The sequence below is a fragment of the Oncorhynchus kisutch genome, linkage group LG18 (genome assembly GCF_002021735.2).
Source record: "Oncorhynchus kisutch isolate 150728-3 linkage group LG18, Okis_V2, whole genome shotgun sequence".
NCBI lineage: Eukaryota > Metazoa > Chordata > Actinopteri > Salmoniformes > Salmonidae > Oncorhynchus > Oncorhynchus kisutch.
In genome coordinates, this window is record NC_034191.2 from 35,961,044 (window position 1) to 35,981,649 (window position 20,606).

Below are 20,606 nucleotides of genomic sequence, written 5' to 3' on the forward strand. Positions count from 1 at the left end.
CCAGGATGTAACATGTAAAACCAGTAAACACCACAGCACCCCCGGAGTCAGTAGTGGATCACTTGAGCACTCCGCTCAACCTCTCAAATAGAAAGACAAATGGATTCAGCCAGTATGCAGTCCATGTCTGTCTGATCCGATGTAGGCTGTTTATCTGTCTCTTTATTCCTAGTTATATGTACATATCTACCTCGTACCCCTGCACATCGACCAGGTACTGGTACCCTGTGTATATAGCCAAGTTATTGTTACTCATTGTGTATTAATACTTGTGTTGTTATGTGTTTTACTTTTCTATTATTTCTCTATTTTCTTTCTCTCTGCATTGTTGAGAAGGGCCCGTAAGTAAGCATTTCACTGTTAGTCTACACCTGTTGTTTACGAAGCATACGAATAAAATGGTCTATTTCCGGATCCAGTCGCAGCAGTGCATAAATCAGTGATGTAAATGCTGGGTGAGTTTCAACTCATCTGGGATGAGGGAAGGAAGGAGGGAGGATTTCAGAGGAGAGCAGACTCCCATCGGGGTGATCTCCCTGTCTTTCCCCAGGAGGAATCTCAGCATCATAACTTCTCTATTTCTGCATGCTGGAGTTTTTTTAACAACATTTTTTTAATCATCAAAGGAGAGGAGGACGCACTCCTGTCGAGAAATTTGGGGTAAAGGAGTTTGGAGTAGAGGGCTGTTTCGTGAATAATGCATTAGTAATCATCCGAGCTCGCATTGAAAGGGAGAAGGGGATTTAATTGGGTGCATTGATGTTGCTGATACAGAGGTCTTGGGAGTTGGTTCTGTCAGTCGTTTTCAGGTCATTTTTGTCCCTCTGTATGGTTCTGTGGCTCAGTCTGCATAGTCAGGCTGTCAGGATTGTTCTTGTCTGTTGACTTTGTTCCACAGAAAACGTTTCATCACCAGACCTTATATAAAGATTGGTACCCACACCACAGCCGCATGACATACAGAAACAAACATACTCACACAATCCCCTGTGGATTCACCTATGAAATATGTTTGTTTGCTGCTGCGAAATGACCTCTGCACTGACCTTGGACAGAAGTTGTGGGTCAATATTTGCTGGGTCAAAGGGGACTCTGCACATGGCGAGTGTTTGCTTGACGATGGTGATATTTACCTTGTTAAACCTGGGTACTGTTCATTAGGCACCAAACGGAAGAAAACAGATTGAAAAAGGAAAATACTACCGGTTCTTGACTAAACACTAGGGTTCACTTTGTTGCAAAAAGTCTCTTTTTTCCTGTTGCGTGCCCGAATGAACATGACAAGCTGTCTAAAACTTTAGATTCCCTGATGTATGTAGCTTGAAGCCCTGCTAGTGTTTCCATACTTTAGAGGTACAGTTTGCTTTACCTTTTGCCCCGATGACCTAATGGTGTAGTCACACTTTCAGATGAAGAACAGTGTTCCGACTGTACTTTATGAAAGGGGTCACGTTGACATCGTGAAGATAAACTATTAAACTGATAATGGATGTCAGTGTTAACAGTTTAACCCTGTGTAGTGAAACCCCAACCTACACAGTATCCCTACAGGGCAAACGCCTGGTCATTAGAATGTTATGCCGAGTCTGGCTACAGCTAAATGTTTTCTACAGGTAGGGCCTGGAGTGACCTAACACAGGGAAAACACTATTCTAGTTACATAGCCTATAATATTAGAGCCTAAAAATGTTCCCTGCCCAGGTCACATCATGGCCAACCTACCTAAAGGTAACAGAGCTGTAAGCAAAAGGGTTTGTTTACTCCATCCTCTCATTGCTGGAAGATGTCTGTAGAAGACACTGTGTTTAGAAATGAGCATGCTGTCTGAACATACACTTCTTTTCAAGGTTTCATCTTGGCTAATTTACAAAAAAATAACTAGTAACTTCAGGTATAGTACATTCCATCTGAGTTTGGTCAGTTTGGCTCGTCTGAGGAATCACAGGACTTGTGGTCATACCAAGATGTTCAGAAGAGGTGGAGAGGAGACGCACAACCACGCCAGTGAGCAGACTCAAGTCTACACCGATTGGTCTGACCAGACAAAGTATAGTCTCTCCAGAGATGGGTTGTCCTAGGTCTGGGGTTTCCCAAGATTAGAGTGAATATGGCTGAAGGTATTCCATGGCTGAAAAGCAGTGCACTGGTTGAGGACAGAGGAACACTAACCTTTGTAAGGGAGTTTCAGATCCACTGACACATCCCAAAGGATTTAGGGAGGTTGGACAACGCGTCTCGAATATAAACAGAAGCCATGATGAGCCATACCAGATACAGAATACTTGAAGCATATCAACAGTGGTCTTCCCAAGCACTGGGACAGAGGTTAAATAATGTGTACTGGCTGTACACTCAATTTGGATATAGTATCAATGATGAGTATAAAACAACATTTTATGTCTGGATAATTCCCTGTATGGTTAACCATTCTTGAGTCTCCAACTAGAAACTGAGGAGCTGTCACTTCCTTAACTACTCCACAGCAGCCCCTACCTGCCGCAGGCCCTCTCCCTCCCTCCCTCCATGCAGCAGTGGAAAGTCTGGAGTCTGTGTGCCTCGCAAGTGACTAGGGATAATTACCTGGTGCCTCCGGAGAGGTCCAAGAACAACACAAGTGTCTGTAATTAAAATAACGGCATGTTCTCCGTGTGAGAGAGTACAGGCCCAATGAGATCGGACCAGAGAGACCGACAGCAGACAGACTGCTGAAGCCCCCACGACAGTGTTCCAGCCGTCACGGCAAGGCAATGAAACCCGAGACAGAGTTTCACTTGACTCCACAAAAGCTTCCTTAATAGGACAGTTTCAGGCAAAGTTGTCCCCCCTCAGATGACTGGGAACAGCTTTAATTCCACAAGGCATCTTCAAACTCATTTCTCCACTAAGCATACATGTACTGGGTTGTAACCATCTTTCACGATGCACAGGACCTTTATCAACATTTCCATTTCAGTCATTAAGCAGACAACTTAGAATCAGTGCATTCAACCGAGGAAGGTAAACCAACCACAAAGAATAAAGATGACAGAAATAAGCAAGACAGTAGAAAGCGATACCATTGTATGATGTTTTATTAAAAAGTAAAGAAAACATACGTCAGCCTGCGGTCCCATGGCTAACTCCTCCCCACTGGCAATTCTCTAGCAGGTTTACCATTGGCAGTGATGGCTGGGGGAATACTATTAACCTCAAAACAAAGGGGAGATCTAAACTTCATACCCATATCCTTTAAAAAAAAATATGGGGGGAGGGGGGGGGGAGATTCTTTACATGTGAGCCCCACACCTGTCCAACCAATCCCGACCCCAGTCGCGACGATAAATTGTTTTGTTTTTTAAGTGTAAAATACTTTTAGTTCCTCCGGAAAGAAAGAAAGTATTTACAACAGGAATTTTACTGAGGAGGGCTGTCACTTCTGCAATTCTTTAGATCTGCTCTTCCATCTAAATATTCAATGTAATTGAACAGCCAAAAATTACATTTCAATCATCTCAGATACAGGATTCAAGTAGTACAAATAAAAAAAGGAGCTTTTTAAAACTGCCCAAATGATAAGTACCAAATTAAAAATCGGATCATAGGCTTGACAATTCAATGACAGTAGTGTTAGAAAAGCACTAACATACTGCATAGAACTGCACATACAGGACAGGTCATAGTCAAGACATCTGCATTGTATGACTACCTAACCGGTGTTCTGTAAATAGATACCCCAACACCCCATCTGAGAATTACTTCAAGGACCATAGCGCTCTCCAAGGTTCGATTATGGTACAGGGTACACACACTAGCGAGGGAGAAGTTTTTTTTAAACACCTACTCCACAGTAGAATGTGCATGAGGTTGTTGAAGGAAAGGATATGAACAAGACAAGAGGTTCTCAAGGGACCATGACTTGCACTATGCTGGTTAAAAGTGCAGGAGTATAGCACCACCTGGTGCTAATGAATGGAAACATACACAATAAGGAGTTTGAAGCAAATGGTAATAACCTGAAGGATTTGAACCGAACAATCCGGCTCATGGTCCACAAACCCTCCTCCACACACAGATCGCCAACATCGGACTAGAACCTAACCAGACCTTGTATTGATGACACGGCATAAAGATGACCGCTGACAAATCTTTGAGGAAGGAAGTGGTTATCGCTCGCAAGTATTTCATACACTTCCTTTGAATCAATTCGGGCCAAAATGTGCAACAAAACAAATCATGAAAATCCCATTTTCAAGTCAACAAAACACATTTCCATGCATTTAGACCATGGCTATGCTTGAATTTGTGGTTTAAAATAATAAATGTCTATAATGTCAATGAGACAGTAGAGCCCTACCACAAAAGGCAGCCCTAATTTTACAGGGAGAGAACTACAGGGCGGAGTTTAAGGGGAATCAACTACTGAATTTGAGGACATTCTGGAGGTGAAAGGTCGGGCAACGCGGTGGACCAGGAATGAGACACTGCAACAAGAACAGAGTCCTCTGGAGAAAGAGGGGTGTTAAAATGTACCGTTGTTTTTACAATAGGTCTTTTCATTGTCAACACAGGAAACTGAATTGCATACGTAAAAACCTGGATTATCTGTATGGTTCAAATGTTTAGGCAGAATGATGGCTAGGCCGTTGGTGCGTAGCCTGAAGGAAGACTTCAGACACACACACCAAGGGCGTTGGTGCCCTCGCACAGCTGGGTTGCCCAAAGGCCAGTGTTTAGTCACATCAAAAAGCAAAACCAGAGAATGAGGACTGTACATCGACATAAATTTGTTATTTCCTGGACAACGGTTAACAGCCCATCCCTCACAGCCCAAGCCGCACAGAAGCTAAATTACAACTTTAAACCTGGGAGGATGACCAGAATGTAAGGTGTGGGGGGGATAAATTAAAATTCTCAAAGAGCTCTGACAAATCCTCTCGTCTTAGATGTAAATGTCTGTTTGAAAAAAAGTCACCAAATATTAAATCGCATTACAAATATAAATCAGTTTCTTTTTTTACTCAAAAATATTAACATAAAACCAAAAACACAATAAACTCCATCTGAGAAGTTGAGTCCCATTTCCTCAGAACTGGGAGGGGTGTTCTGTTTTCATTTTAGGGGCAGAAATTTGAAAAGACAAACACAAGAAGCACCCTGGACTTCATTATGAACGTTTTTGCCGCTTGGAATGTCGGTGGCTGGCCCCGTTCTCCTCGTCAGTATCCCCACCATCGCCCCCCCGCTGCCGAGTTCTCCGGTTGCCGCCCTCCTCGCCATCACTCTCTTGCTCTCGGTAGTCTCTCCGGCTGGACGTGGCCGCCGCCGCCCGCTTGCTCTTCCTCTTCACGCTGCCCTCTTCCTCGCTCTCCTCCTCTTCCTTTCTCCTCTGCTCCACCACTACTTTCCTGGGCCGACCCACCTTGCCTTTCCCATTCGGCATCTTCCGAACCTTGGGCGTCTCCTCTTCCTCTTCGTCCTGAGGGGTCCGACTGACCCTCTTCCTCTGGCGCCGGCGCAGGTAGCCGAGGCCGGGTAGCAGCTTGTGGAGCAGCTGGGTGAAGCTCTGCTCCGTCTTGGCCATGCAGGAGAGCACCGAGCTGCCCGTCTGGTTGTACTCCTCGGCGTTGGAGAACACCAGCTTGACGTCCTCCAGGAAGTCCTGGGCGTGGCGGTACTGGCCCTCGCTGAACTTGGCCTGCATGCTCTGGAAGTCCATGGGGCTGGAGATGATGTCAAAGTAGTCCTCCGCCTCCTCTACTGACACCGGCTCTCTGGAGCGAGGAGAGAAGACAGGGAGGTTAGGGGTCAGGTCTACCGTCTCAGATCTATATATCTTGATACTATTTCCATGGAATCTTACACTGAATCTAATCAACGGTCTGATATTTATATATAGTTAGTGTCAATGTATGTAGTTACATTGAGAAAGGAGTACAAGTCCAAAGTTAGTTGTGACAGTCAAGCCATAGTTGAAACACTTTCAGGAGACACTTCCCAGCTTCACAAATGTTTAACTGCATGCCAGTCTAACAGACTAGTAGTGCATCAGTCTCACCTGAACGGCCAGCTGTAGCGGAATTTGACCAGTTTCTGCAGGATCTCCTCGCTCCTCTCCAGCTCCAGGGCCTGCCGACGCACACCTGTCTTTGAGCTCTGACGCACCTGCAGCAAACCAAACACACCATATTAGTATTGGCAAGGGGTCAAGTTATCTGCATAGAAGCTGGCTTACTAAAGCCAATTTTTTTTGGCACTTTTTTTCCCTTTACTCTTTTTTCCTTCCCAATTTCATGGAATCCAATTGGTATATACAGACTTGTCCCATCGCGGCAACTCCCATACAGAGAGGCAAAGGTCGAGAGCCATGCATCCTCCGAAACACGACCCTGCCAAGCCGCAATGCTTCTCGACACACTGCTCGCTTAAACCCGGAAGCCAGCTGCACCAATGTGTCGGAGGAAACACCGTACAACTGGTGACCGAAGTCAGCGTGCATGCGCCCGGCCCCACCACAAGGAGTCGCTAGAGAACGATGGGACAAGGACATCCCGGCCGGCCAAACCTTCCCCTAACCCGGACGATGCTGGGCCAATTGTGCACAGCCGCATGGGTCTCCCGGCCACGGGCCGGCTGCGACACAGCCTGGAATCGAACCCGGGTCTGTATTAATGCCTTAGACCGCTGCACCACTCGGGAGGTCAGACCAAAGTCTTTCTAACCATGAGCCATAGGGTGTGTGTTCTCACCAGCTCGTCGATGTCTGCAGGACTGCTAGGGGCGGCCCTCTGTTTGCTGGGTTTACTGGGGGGAGAGTGCTTCTTAGACAGCTTACTGGTCGCCTTCAATGCTTTAGAGTTCTTCGTCTTCTTCCTTGATCTCACTGGGAAGCAGAAGAGTCCAGTTAAATATACACCGACACCATCAGAAAAACATTTCAATCAGCCATTTGTTGTACCTGTATGAACTGTAAGAATAGGGGTGAAGCTATAATGACAAGTAAAATGCTAAAACATCCAGATTAATTTTTTATTTATTTAATAGACACCCTAAAAAATCTCTGGTCAACTAGGCTCATCAACAAGCCCAACTTCTCAGAGGGAGGGAGCTATGTGAAGTCAAGAGACCTCAAAATGCACTGGGCCGAATCCTCCCTCAGTTTGGTTTGCAATGTTATGTTGCCAGATCTGCAGGGGGGGAAAAAACGACCTGCTACGGCAGCACTATAACCACCGGTCTTCCAAACCCAATTGTGTGTGGTTACCTTACGTGCAGGCCTAAACTCACAGAGGATCACTCTGCCACATACCGTCAGCCAAGCCGGGGGTGAAAAGCCCACCAGATCAAAAAGGGACAACGACACTCAGACAATGAAGAGGGGAGAGAATGAGCTCAGAATACTGCACCACATTCCTGCCATTCCCATCTTTCTCTGCATCTGTAAAATGTTCGGGCTGTTCAGTTTTCTCTGGTCAGGACAGGAGAAAGTCTGGGCCCTAGTATCTATGTAAAACCCCTGCTACACTACAAGCCCTTCCCACTCAGGACCTTTAAGTCTAAACTAACTTGTCCACTCAGGAACATTCCCTGTGTTCTTGGTAAGCGACTCCAGTGAAGATTTGGCCTTGTGTTTTAGGTTAATTAATCTCCCAGTGTCTGGTGGAAAGCAGACTGACCCAGGTTTACCACTAGGATTTTGCCTGTGATTTATTTTTATTATCCTGAAAAACTTGTCCTTAGCAATTACAAGCATACCCATAACATGATCCAGCTACCAATATGCGGAAAAATATGGAGTGGTACTCAGTAACGTGTTGTATTGGATTTCCCCCAAACATAACTTTTTGTCCTGAATACAAAGTGTTAATTGCTTTGCCATTTTTTTAAAAGTATTACTGCCTTGTTACAAACAGGAAGCTTGTTTTGGAATATTTGCATTCTGTACAGGTGTCCTTTTCACTCTGTCAATTAGGTTAGTATTATTGAGTAAATACAATGTTGATACATCCTCAGTTTCTCCTATCACAGCCACTAAACAAACTAACCGTTTTAACGTCACCATTGCCCTCATGGTGAAATCCCTGAGGGGCTACCTTCCTCTACGGCAACCGAGTTAGGAAGGACACCTGTATCTTTGTGGTAACTGGGTGTATTAATACACCATCCAAAGTGTAATTAATAACTTCACCATCCTCAAAGGGATATTCAATGTCTACCTTTTTGTTTTTACCTACCTTCCAATAGGTGCCCTTCTTTGAAAGGCATTGAAATTTACTGCTTGACATTACAGATAATTGTGTGTGTGGAGCACAGAGATGCGTTCATAAGAAAAATCCTGTTAAAACACTACTGTTGAACACAGTGAGTCCATGCAACTTAAGTGATTTAACTTTTTTAAAATGTTTATTCCTGGATGTATTTAGGCTTGCCATAAAGGGCTGAACACATGACTCAAGGCATTTCAGCCTTTCATTTGTAAAAATGTCAAAAAACATGATTCCACTGACATTATAGGGTATTGTGTGTAGGCCAGTGACAAATCTAAATGTAATCCATTTTAAATTCAGGCTGTAACCACAAAACGGAAGAAGGGGTGGGAATACTTTCTGAAGGCACTGTACATAAGGTCCCTTGGTCAAGAACTGAATTTCAAGCACAGATTCAACTCATGAAAACTGGCAGTGATTGGTAAATGGTTAACAATAACAAACCAGACATTAAAATAGCTCTTTAAGCATGGTCAAGTTAATAATTATGCACTGGGTTATGTATTAAGCCACCCAGACACATCAAAGACACAGTTGTCCTTCTGAGCTGCAGGACAGGAAGAAAACTGCTCAGGGATGTCTCCGTGAGGCAGCAGGTGATTTTAAAACAGGGGTGGCTGAGATGGATCAACAACGTTGTAGTGATTACATTTCTAATATATTATTTTATTATTAACTACCAACATATTTATTATTATAAGTTATAATTTTATTACAATGTATACATTGTTGCTTTGGCAATATTGACACCATTTTCATGCCAATAAAGCAGCTTGAATTTGACTCCGAAATAATGACCTAAATGACAGAGTGAAAAGAAGACTACAAATGTACATAATACAAAAAATTCCAAAACAAAGCGTCCTTTATTATCACACCAAAGGAACACACCGTTTGGCCTAAATGAAAAGCCTCATGGTTGGGGCAAATCCAACACATCACTAAGTAACTGCCTCATTTTCAAGCATGGTGGTGGTTGCATCATGGTATGCTTGATCTCTGAAAAGACTGGGGAGTTTTTCAGGATAAAAAGAAATGAGATGAGCTAAGACCAGGCAAATCCTAGAGGAAAACCTTCAGTCTGCTTTCCACCAGACAGTGGGAGAGAAATTCACCTTTCAGCAGGACAATAACCTACAACACAAGGTCAAATCTACACTGGAGTTGCTTACCAAGAAGACAGTGAATGTTCCTTAGTGGCAAAGTTAAAGTTGACTTAAATCTACTTCAAAATCTATTGGCAAGACTCGCAAGACTCAGTACTGTTACATTGGGTTATGGTAAGTAAGGGTCCCTACTGGGGTCAATAATACTCACAGCTGTGGCCCACGGCCTTGTAATCATTATCCTCCTTATCCTCTTCATCAGAGTCCTCGGATTCAGACTCCTCTTCGTCCTCAGAATCCTCCTCTTCCTCAGTGTCCTCATTGTAGTTTCTGGAACAACAAGTAGCCATCAGCATTCTGTTAAAGAGCGTTCGTCCAATAGCAAAACAGGCTTTTCTTTACACGCCGTAAGTTTGGAAGAACATTTGAAACTAGGGGCTGATTTGGGGGCTCATCAGTGGAGTAAAATAATAAAACACTAGAGTATTTTCCTAGTGGCTTCTACAGTACCACCTTTAGATTGAAACAGCTTAATTGTCAAGTTTGACGAAGAACCAGAAAGTTTAGACACAGCTAAGTCTTTAATCCTCCAGTGAGGTGTTGTGTGTTATCGTGTGAACCCTACCTTCCGCGGGAGCAGCGTCTTTGCACGGCGGGCTGGCAGGCAGGACACAGCCACTCCCCCTGGGGGATGCGGTAGAGGGCGGGGCGCAGACAGAACAGGTGGAAGGCCTTGTTGCACTCGTCACACAGGATGAGCTTGTCATCCTCACCTGAAGGAAGGATGGAGAGGAGAAAAATCATCATCATCATCATCATCATCGCAGACTTAGTAAATAGTTTAGGCCTTTCACTGTCATTAACTCTATACATACATTTTTAATTGTCTGAAGTCACTAAGACCAGCAAAAGTTATATTAAATAAGGAGAAGCCTCTCTGTATGGAGTGTGCGTGCAAAACCTACAACTGAGCAAACAATGTCCGCGCTGCATGCCTCACAGCCCAGGACCCACACCTACAAGGAGTAGTGGATGATACGGGATTGAGCCAAGAAGCTGCCATCACACATCAAAGTTCATTTGGCTAGGGCCCAACTTACAATGAGACAGTTGGTCAAACCCCCAGGGATAAGGGCACACCCATTATTTCTACCAAAACAAGGATTCATCATCATCATTTATAACCTATATAAATGTCTCTCATTCCCAAATATTTGTAGTTCAAGATAAGGTTACAAGCCATGTCTAACCTGAAATCACTGGGTAGGTTTCCAATACACCATCTCTGCTAATGTAAGATCAGCAACATGGATAGGAGAAAGCAGTGTGTTGAGATGGATAGGAGAAAGCAGTGTGTTGTCACACATGGCCTTGAGTATTGTACTTCTACTTATAGTAATTATATTACCAATACTTATACAGGGCCTTATACTGTAGTATCGTACTGCTAGTTCACCTGTAGTGTGGCTTTGTGGCAGCATGTGGTACACCTGCACCTGTCTGACACTACTCTGTCCCTGCTCTGGGCTCATCCACCTGCCCTGCCTGGGACTGGGGCTAACCATGTCCCGCAGCACGAGGACAGGAGGCCTCAGCCCTGTCCCTGGAGAGAGTACAGGCTGTTATTGGAAGAGAGAATGGGTTCCAATAACGCAACTGGTTAAATCAGGTAATACATTTACTACAGCAAAGATTAACACATACAGTTGAAGTCAGATGTTTACATACACCGTAGCCAAATACATTTAAACTTTATTTTATAATTTTTTATTACAATTCCATTTAATACTAGTAAAAATGTCCTGTCTTAGGTCAGTTAGGATCATCACTTTATTTTAATAATGGGAAATGTCAGAACAATAGTAAGAGAATTATTTATTTCAACATTTATTTATTTCATCACATACCCACTGGGAACATACACTCAATTAGTATTTGGTAGCGTTGCCTTTAAATTGTTTAACTTGGGTCAAATGTTTCAGGCATCCTTCCACAAGCTTCCCACAATAAGTTGGGTGAATTTTGGCCCATTCCTCCTGACAGAGCTGGTGAAACGGAGCCAGGATTGTAAGACCTCTTTGCTCACACACGCCTTTTCAGTTCTGCCCACAAATTTCCTATGGGATTGAGGTCAGGGCTTTGTGTTGGCCACTACAATATCTTAAGCAATTTTGCCTCAACTTTAGAAGTATGCTTGGGGTCATTGTGCATTTGGAAGACCCATTTATGACCAAGCTTTAACTTGAGATGTTGCTTCAATGTATCCACATAATTTTCCTTCCTCATGATGACATCTATTTTATGAAGTGCACCAGTCCCTTCGGCAGCAAAGCACCCCCACAACATGATGCTGCCACCGCCGTGCTTCACGGTTGGGATGGTGTTCTTCGGCTTGCAAGCCTAACCCTTTTTCCAACAAACATAACAATGGTCATTATGGCCAAACAGATCTATTTTTGTTTCATCAGACCAGAGGACATTTCTCCAAAAAGTATGATCTTTGTCCCCATGTGCAGTTGCAAACCCTAGTCTGGCTTTTTTATGGCGGTTTTGGAGCAGTGGCTTCTTCCTTGCTGAGTGGCCTTTCAGGTTATGTCGATATAGGACTCGTTTTACTGTGGATATATACTTTCGTACCAGTTTCCTCCAGCATCTTCACAAGGTTCTTTGCTGTTGTTCTGGGATTGATTTGAACTTCTTCGCACCAAAGTACATTCATCTCTAGGAGACAGAACGCATCTCCTTCCTGAACAGTATGACGGCTGCATGGTCCCATGGTGTTTATACTTGCGTACTATTCTTTGTACAGATGAACGTGGTACCTTCAGGCATTTGGAAATCACTTCCAAGGATAAACCAGACTTGACTTTTTTTTTGAGGTCTTGGATGATTTCTTTTGATTTTCTTATGATGCCAAGCAAAGAGGCACTGAGTTTGAAGGTAGGCCTTGAAATACATCCACAGGTACACCTCCAATTGACTCAAATTATGTCAATTAGCCTATCAGAAGCTTCTAAAGCCATGACATAATTTTCTGGAATTTTCCAAGCTGTTTAAAAAAGGCAGTCAACTTAGTGTATGTAAACTTCTGACCCACTGGAATTGTGATACAGTGAATTATAAGTGAAATAATCTGTCTGTAAACAATTGTTGGAAAAATTACTTGTGTCATGCAAAGTAGATGTCCTAACTGACTTGCCAAAACTGTAGTTTTTATTTTTACCCCCTTTTTCGTGGTATCCAATTGTTAGTAATTACTATCTTGTCTCATCGCTACAACTCCCGTACGGGCTCAGGAGAGATGAAGATCGAAAGCTATGCTTCCTCCGAAACATAACCCAACCAAGCCACACTGCTTCTTAACACAGCACGCATCCAACCCGGAAGCCAGCCACACCAATGTGTCGGAGGAAACACCGTGCACCTGGCGACCTTGGTTAGCGTGCACTGCGCCCGGCACAGGAGTCGCTGGTGCGCGATGAGACAAGGATATCCCTACCGGCCAAACCCTACCTAACCCGGACGACGCTAGGCCAATTGTGTGTCGCCCCACAGACCTCCCGGTCACGGCCGGCTGCGACAGAGCCTGGGCGCGAACCCAGAGTCTCTGGTGCCACAGCTAGCGCTGCGATGCAGTGCCCAACCCGGGAGGCCCCAAACTGTTGAAAAATGAGTTTTAATGACCCCGACCTAAGTGTATGTAAACTTCTGACTTCAACTGTAGCTGATAACGTCACATAGCAACTCCACTTCAGTCATTCAAAGACTCTATACATTAGTCAATCATGTCTTTCTGCCTGTTCGAGAGGTTTGACTCGAAGGCAATGAACAGATTTGCTCATTTTTACTGCAAAGATTCCTTTAGTGCAGGGGCCAGCAAACCCCTAAAATCTTTGTTTATAAATGTTTTACTCAAACCACCTCGTGGGCCAGATTGACACTCCGGCTTGAGTGGAATGCAAGGTGATTTGTGGATAGCCGAAGTCTTCACAGCACCTTACTCAGGTGGATTATCTCCAACAGGCAGAAAATGACAGTCAACTGCTTTTATTATAAATCAGGGGTTTAACGAAACTCTGTACTGGGGTCTCCCTTGGGTGCATATTGTGGTTTTTGCCCGAGCACTACACAGCTGATTCAAATAACCAACTCATCAGCGTGCTTTGATTATTTGAATCAGCTGTGTAGTGCTAAGGCAAAAAACTTGCACCCCGGGGGGGGGGGAGACCGAATTTGGGAAATGCTGGTATAGCTGACTCAATACTGAGAAAGGTTTTCTTGGGGCACGATGTGCAACCAACAATCCCCCCACCCCCCTTATTTTTTTTGTTTTTATTTACCTCTGATCGACTTGTGTTAAAATTAGATCCACTTTTAGGACACCATCTGTAATGGTTTCTTACTAATTGGCCTTTCCTTTCCATTGACATCAGTTTCGGACTCCCTCATACAGCTCCAGGACGTTGAGGATCACCCACCTTTCCTGCGGCACACCTTGCAGCGTGCGTTCTCTGCCGACATGTCCCACTTGATGCAGGCGTCCAGCATGCCCAGCAGCACGTGCATCCGGGAAAAGGTCTGGGCTTCGCGGATCGCCGTCTTCCATTTCTCTACTGCCGTCGCCACCTGCACGGCAGACAAATTACTACTTTTTTAAATAACTTTTTTTTATTGTATCGATTTTTACAGAACTGTGTTTAAAGTGCACTTTAAAACATTTATTTGAGTTGAAAAGACAGTCCTCCATAAGCTCAAATACAGCTTGGGGTAGAAGCCCTTTAAAACCAGATCAAGGATCAGATTACCCTAGCTTCAATCCTATCCTTAACCAATAGCAGGATGAAGAAACATCGGACTCAGGACCAGTTGTCAGTAATACCCCTTTCATATACAGACACATATCCCACTTTTGTTAACCATGCCATCTTCTTCATACCACATTGTGTTAATATCTGAACGAGGTAGAGGGTAAAAAAAAACAAGGTACATTACAACCCACCTCGAGACCTAGTCATGACACTGTAACCAAAAGACTGGTAATGCAGGTAAATTCAATAACACTACTGTTTAACACCTTCCTAGTTTGAATTGCAAACAGTCCCCATGGTTTAATCATCCCTCTTCCAATTGCCAGTTACGCACTGACATGTATAAAAGGGGTTATTCAAAAAAAAAAATGGAGAGAGTGAGTTAAGAACAAATTCTTATATACAATGATGGCCTACACTGCCAGAGCTACTTGTAAGAAAGTGATAAAAAAAAAGGGGCTGTTTGAAAAGGGGTTGTCTTGTTTTAAATTACAGGTAACATAACATGTTCTGTCTAAAATAGGTATTACTCACCCTTGCCTCCTCCGCCAGCTTCTTCTCCTCATCCACCTCCTCAGTTTTCCTGCTCTCCTCCCCTTCCTGCTTTTTCTTCTTCTGCTGCTTGGGGGCCATGAAGCCCTGCAGGAACTTCTTGATGACGCAAGCCTGGAGGGTGATGACGCACTCCCCAAAGTCCTTTAGGTTCTCCAGGTCACGCACCTAAACACACAGAGACAGACAGGAGTCAGAGGGGAATGGTCAAGTTCAGAGGTCATACTCTTCTGGATGTGCAAGGCCCAAAGACAAATACAGGTAAATGGGCATTGACGAAAATCTTGAAAAGTTTGTAGATACAAAATAATATGTATGGCCATTCGTTTTTCCTGCCCATATGACCTGACCAGATATGTGATCAGGATAAACTCCTGATTCCAAACATGTCAATTGATTGTGTGAATAAATAGTTACCTTTCTCTCAAACTCATCCATGCTGTCGTCCATGTAACCCAGGCCGCCTTTCTGGAGGCGCGAGGCCACCTCGATGACGTCGCTGCGCAGGTACTTAAGCAGCTCCTGGTGGCCGTCGCAGCTCCTCAGCCCCGGGTTCCCCTTGCGGGCCAGGTTGATAGAGTGGAGGATGTCCTGGTACCTGTCAGCGTACAACACCCAGTCAGTCAGTCACACACATAAACCTGATCCATGTAATCTAACCAGGAAAAACACTGGGCCATTTGCATAAATAGGACTAGATCAAGTGTGGCGTCGCTCACAAAGCAGTCATTGGGTGAGTGAATGAATTGGTGGAAGGTCAAATCAAATTTTATTTGTCACATGCACATGGTTAGCAGATGTTAACGCGAGTAGTGAAATGCTTGTGCTTCTAGTTCCAACCATGCAGTAGTATCTAACAATTTCACAACAACTACCTTCTACACGCAAGTGTAAAGGAATGAATAAGAATATGTAGATAAAAATAGATGCATGAGCAATGGCCGAACGGCATAGGCAAGATGCAGTATATGGTATAGAGTACAGTATATACATATGAGTAATGTAATAGACGTCGACCGATTAATCGGAATGGCCGATTAATCCAAGTTTTCATAACAATCGGATATCGTTTTTTTTTTTAACACCTTTATTTAACTAGGCAACTCCGTTAAGAACACATTCTTATTTTCAATGATGGCCTAGGAACGGTGGGTTAATGGACTTGTTCAGGGGCAGAACGATAGATTTCTTTACCTTGTCAGCTCGGGGATTCAATCTTGCAACCTTACAGTTAACTAGTCCAACGCTCTAACCACCTGGCTTACATTGCACTCCACGAGGAGCCTGCCTGTTACGCGAATGTAGTAAGAAGCAAAGGTAAGTTGCTAGCTAGCATTAAACTAATCTTATAAAAACAATCATAATCACTAGTTAACTACACATGGTTGATATTACTAGTTTATCTAGCGTGTCCTGCGTTGCATATAATCGATGCGGTGCGCATTCGCAAAAAAGGACTGTCGTTGCTCCAACGTGTACCTAACCATAAATATCAATGCCTTTCTTAAAAATCAAGACACAAGTATATATTTTTTTAAACCTGCATATTTAGTTAATATTGCCTGCTAACATGAATTTCTTTTAACTAAGGAAATTGTGACACTTCCCTTGCAACAGAGTCAGGGTATATTTCTTCTCCAACACTTTGTTTTTGCATTATTTAAACCAAATTGAACATGTTTCATTATTTACTTGAGGCTAAATTTATTTTATTGATGTATTATATTAAGTTAAAATAAGTGTGCATTCAATATTGTTGTAATTGTCATTATTACAATTAAAAAACATGTACATTTTATTTTAAATCGGCATCGGCCTTTTTTGGGTCCTCCAGTAATTGGTATCGGCGTTAAAATCATAATCGGTCGACCTCTAGTATGTAACCATTATATAAAGTGGCATTGTTTAAAGTGGCTAGTGATACATTTATTACATCCAATTTTTAATTATTAAAGTGGCTAGAGATTTGAGTCAGTATGTTGGCAGCAGCCACTCAATGTTAGTGATGTCTGCTTAACAGTCTGATGGACTTGAGATAGAAGCTGTTTTTCAGTCTCTCGGTCCCCGCTTTGATGCACCTGTACTGACCTCGCCTTCTGGTTGATAGCGGGGTGAACAGGCAGTGGCTTGGTATGTGGAATATAAGGCAAATGTCTCCTCACCTGACTTGCAGCTTGGTCTTCAGCTCACTCTCTCTCACACCCTGCGTGTGGAGGCTCTCCACCAGGTCATCGAGTTCCCGTGGAGCATCACACACAAACCTTCAACACAAGCGTGGTGTAAACACATAATATACCATAGCACAAATATAATCTGATCCCCGGTGTAAGTATCGTTTTAACATTGTTATTGAACGACTAATCTGTTTGGTTATCAAGTCAACCAATGATCATCTGTCAGTGAGTTTCTCACCAGAGGTTCTGTCCCTGGTTGGGAGTGGTGGTCTCGATGCAGATGGCAGCTAGCGCCCCCTGGTGGGCTCCTTCGCTCAGAGCACCATCTAGACTGCCACCGTCCTCCTCAACATCTGCAGGACCAGAAACAGAACAGGGTCGTGTTCAGTAGGCACAAAGGCAAAGAAAGTTAGGGACTCTCTGAACTTGACCAATAAGAATAGCTTTATTTTTGTTTTTCCTGTTGCACTGGGTTTTTCTACGGTGTGACCTAATGAATACGACCCAGGTTTAATGCTGCAACTACTACAACTAATAATATTAAGAATATCAAGAATATTATAGGTTTCACAGAAGTGATTATATTATTCTCTTAATTCTTATTTCTTACTTGACATGTTCAAATAACTAACATTTTTTTCCTAAGTTGCCCAACAGAAACTACAGGGTCATGAGTAATTTAGCAAAGAATGGTACTGTTATAAGCGGTTTCACTTAAATCCTCATATCAGTCGCCCTGTTTGCCCTAGAGACTAAACTTTGTATGTAGGCGTCTTTTAAATGCTGAACAAATTTGCCTCAAGGGTCCATAAGGTCACTCAGGTTGATTTTCCTCCATTTTGGAAATGTTGAAAAGAATTTACTTAAATTCTCTTAACTTCAGGGTTCATACACATTTTTGACATATGGAATATCATGACTTCTACGTTTAAAAAAAGTATGTGTCATGTGGTATTGACACAGAGGCTGCTCTCTGATCCCATGTAGCATCTCCTGTCATTGTGCAAGGCACTTAAACCAGGCTTAACAGGCTGACTAGCATCTATTGACTTGTCATGTCCCATACATTGGATGCACAAATCAACTGGAAGTATTAAGAAACAAGTTGAAGCCACATATTCCAAAAGAAAAGCTACAGCTAATCTTTTTAACCTCCTCAAAGTAGAATACCAGTTAGACAACTGTATAAAACACATGTGGTCAACCCTCAGTCTGGAGAGCTACTAGTTCTGCAGGCTTTTGATCAGGCTCTGCTCAAACAGAGGGGTACTGGAATAACAGCCTACACATCCACTAGCTGTCATGTATAACATTGCAACCAAATACATTATGCCTTTTGAAATAATTCACGAATTTAATACATTAAAGATCAAATGCTATGGTAGGCTACAAATCTTTTTATTCAGCTGAAGCAAGCCCACAAATTTTCAGTAAAATGTACCTTTTAGGGTAGTCATTTTGATCTTAGCTACCTTAGAAGTGTTTACTTTGCAGGCTGACTAACATCTATTGATTTGTCATGTCCCATACATTGGATGCCCAAATCAACTGAAAGTATTGACAAAACAAGTTGAAAAAAGAAAAGCTACAGCTAATCTTTTTAACCCCCTAATACTAACTAATCCCAACTAATACAATGGCGAAGTGAATCGTGTGTTGCAAAAAATAATGGTTTAAATTAATCAATTTTATATGGCCTTATTCGCAAGTTTCAGTGGAATTCTTTTTTGGAACATGACGAAAACATACATGCTAACTGCAGCTAAACAGTTAACTACAGGGTACAATATACGTTTTTAACTGGCTACCTAGTCTGTTCTCTATCATATTTTACAGGCTATATATAGGCCTAACTGCTGCTGCAATGTCCGACAGTATCTCTCTGCGAGCAACGGAGAAGTTGATGGGATTTTTTTTCTTCCAATTCCATTACTTTAAGGATTTTCATGACGTACGAACCCTGTAACTTTGTTTGAGAAAAACAAAGGGATTGGTTAAGACAGCGATTCCCAAACTAGGGATCACCCGATATAAAAATGGGGTCGCGTGAGATTTTTCACATTGAGAGAGGAACTTTGGTCACTTTCTATGAAAATAAAATGTGTCTCCTTGGGAAACTGAACGAACTGAACACAAGCATGCAGGTGTTTAGGTTCCTGACTCAAAGAGAATACTCTGCCGTCTCATTTTGATCATTAATGCCACGTTCAAAACTCGGAAATCTCCAACTTCAGTGTGTTCAAGACAGCTGGGAACATGTATAAAAATAAAAATATAAAAAATTTTTTTTTTTTTTGAACAGTTACAACTCAGAATCTCAGACCTCTTTCGAGAACTTTCTGACCTGAAGATCACTGAAGTCATGATTTGACCATAAAAACCTATGGCACCCTTTGCCAGCTCATGTCTGTGTGAAACTGGATTTAGTGCTCGTCTGCATTAAAACCAAACATCGATCCAGGTTGGATGTGAGAGCAGAGATGAGGTCGACCACACACCCAGACTTTGACTTAGGTTAAGAGATGGCTGAGTTATTAATAAATAAGGAAAGCAGATTTTACGTGTCCATTGAAAGCCTTTGTAAATCCACTCCACGATGGCCTATCAACTTGAAACTAAGTTTGGCACTGAGATCTTAAGAAATAACTATTAACAATTCACCTTTTGATGTAACGCTAATGCTCCAAATAATCATTAAAAAAACCTCAGGGACCAAGTCAGATTTACTCAAATTTTGGCCTTTTAACTCATCACAATAGTCTAAAGAGTTTAAGAAAATAAAGTTGATGTATTCAAAGATTGCCACACTATACCAGTAGATGCAAATCAGCACATATGCTAAAAATACTACCAAATACTTTTTCTCATGACCAAAATAACCAAATTACATGTAGGTCCATGGTACAAGTCTTAACATAGTTTGAGAAACTACAGAAATGGTCAAGAGTTATTTGATGCGTCCATTTAAAACCAGTGTAAATCCACTCAACATTGGACCATCAACTTGTCATCGCTATCGTGGATGTCCTTAAGATAAACCACACCGAATTTCGTATTGACATCTAAAACAACTAATTCTTTGCATATGTAACGCTAATGTTCAAAATCTGCAAGCATCTTCTCCTCATGAACCATTTGTCAGATTCACTCCAGACTTTGTATTTAGACTCATGATTCCACATAACAATAGTTTCTACATGATCGAGTGCTTGTTTTGTTATTCAAAATGATCTTGTGTCCTTTCTGTCATGTATATTTATTTACTCTTCTGGGACATGAGGCACTAAACATAGCTAGTGAAGAGCATAAGGTGTACTAGTACTAAGGTTTGCAGACTCTCAGCTGTGATGACAGTGTACGAACTTACCATTAGTCTCCTCTTTGGTAGCCTCCTCGTCCTCAGGCTCGGCTGTAGCCTCTTCCAGGGGGAGGGTGTAACTGTAGTCAATGCTGTCGTGCACCCAGCCCTTCTCTATGTACAGGCCAGGCACAACATCAGAAAACAGCCAGTACCTAACACACAAAGAGTTGGCGGGTCAATACCGATGGTAATATAAACCAACAGTGACCTGCATCAACTGTATGTGGTAAAACGGTTTACATAGTTGTCGATTCCTAATATATCCAATGTCTTGGGACCGTTGAGGATGCATGCACTAAACCAGAGCACTATGTGCATGTATCAAGAGTTGACTGTAAATAAAACACCTAAACATATTGTGA

General features: G+C 42.7%; 1 protein-coding gene across 2 annotated transcripts in view; it reads right to left on the reverse strand.

Moving 5' to 3' along the window:
- Nucleotides 1-3,053: 3,053 nt before the first annotated feature.
- LOC109909025 (tyrosine-protein kinase BAZ1B-like) overlaps nt 3,054-20,606 on the reverse strand; it is a 28,185-nt gene continuing 10,632 nt past the window's right edge. For both annotated transcript variants that reach the window (XM_031795923.1, XM_020507880.2), the window contains 11 exons: nt 20,251-20,396; nt 17,122-17,236; nt 16,872-16,970; nt 15,127-15,307; nt 14,692-14,877; nt 13,828-13,975; nt 9,975-10,122; nt 9,561-9,679; nt 6,726-6,859; nt 6,035-6,141; nt 3,054-5,750 (listed from right to left, as the gene is read on the reverse strand). In XM_031795923.1, coding sequence (XP_031651783.1) covers nt 5,144-5,750; nt 6,035-6,141; nt 6,726-6,859; nt 9,561-9,679; nt 9,975-10,122; nt 13,828-13,975; nt 14,692-14,877; nt 15,127-15,307; nt 16,872-16,970; nt 17,122-17,236; nt 20,251-20,396 — 1,990 coding nt within the window. In that variant the 3' untranslated portion in view covers nt 3,054-5,143. The remainder of the gene's footprint in view (nt 5,751-6,034; nt 6,142-6,725; nt 6,860-9,560; nt 9,680-9,974; nt 10,123-13,827; nt 13,976-14,691; nt 14,878-15,126; nt 15,308-16,871; nt 16,971-17,121; nt 17,237-20,250; nt 20,397-20,606) is intronic.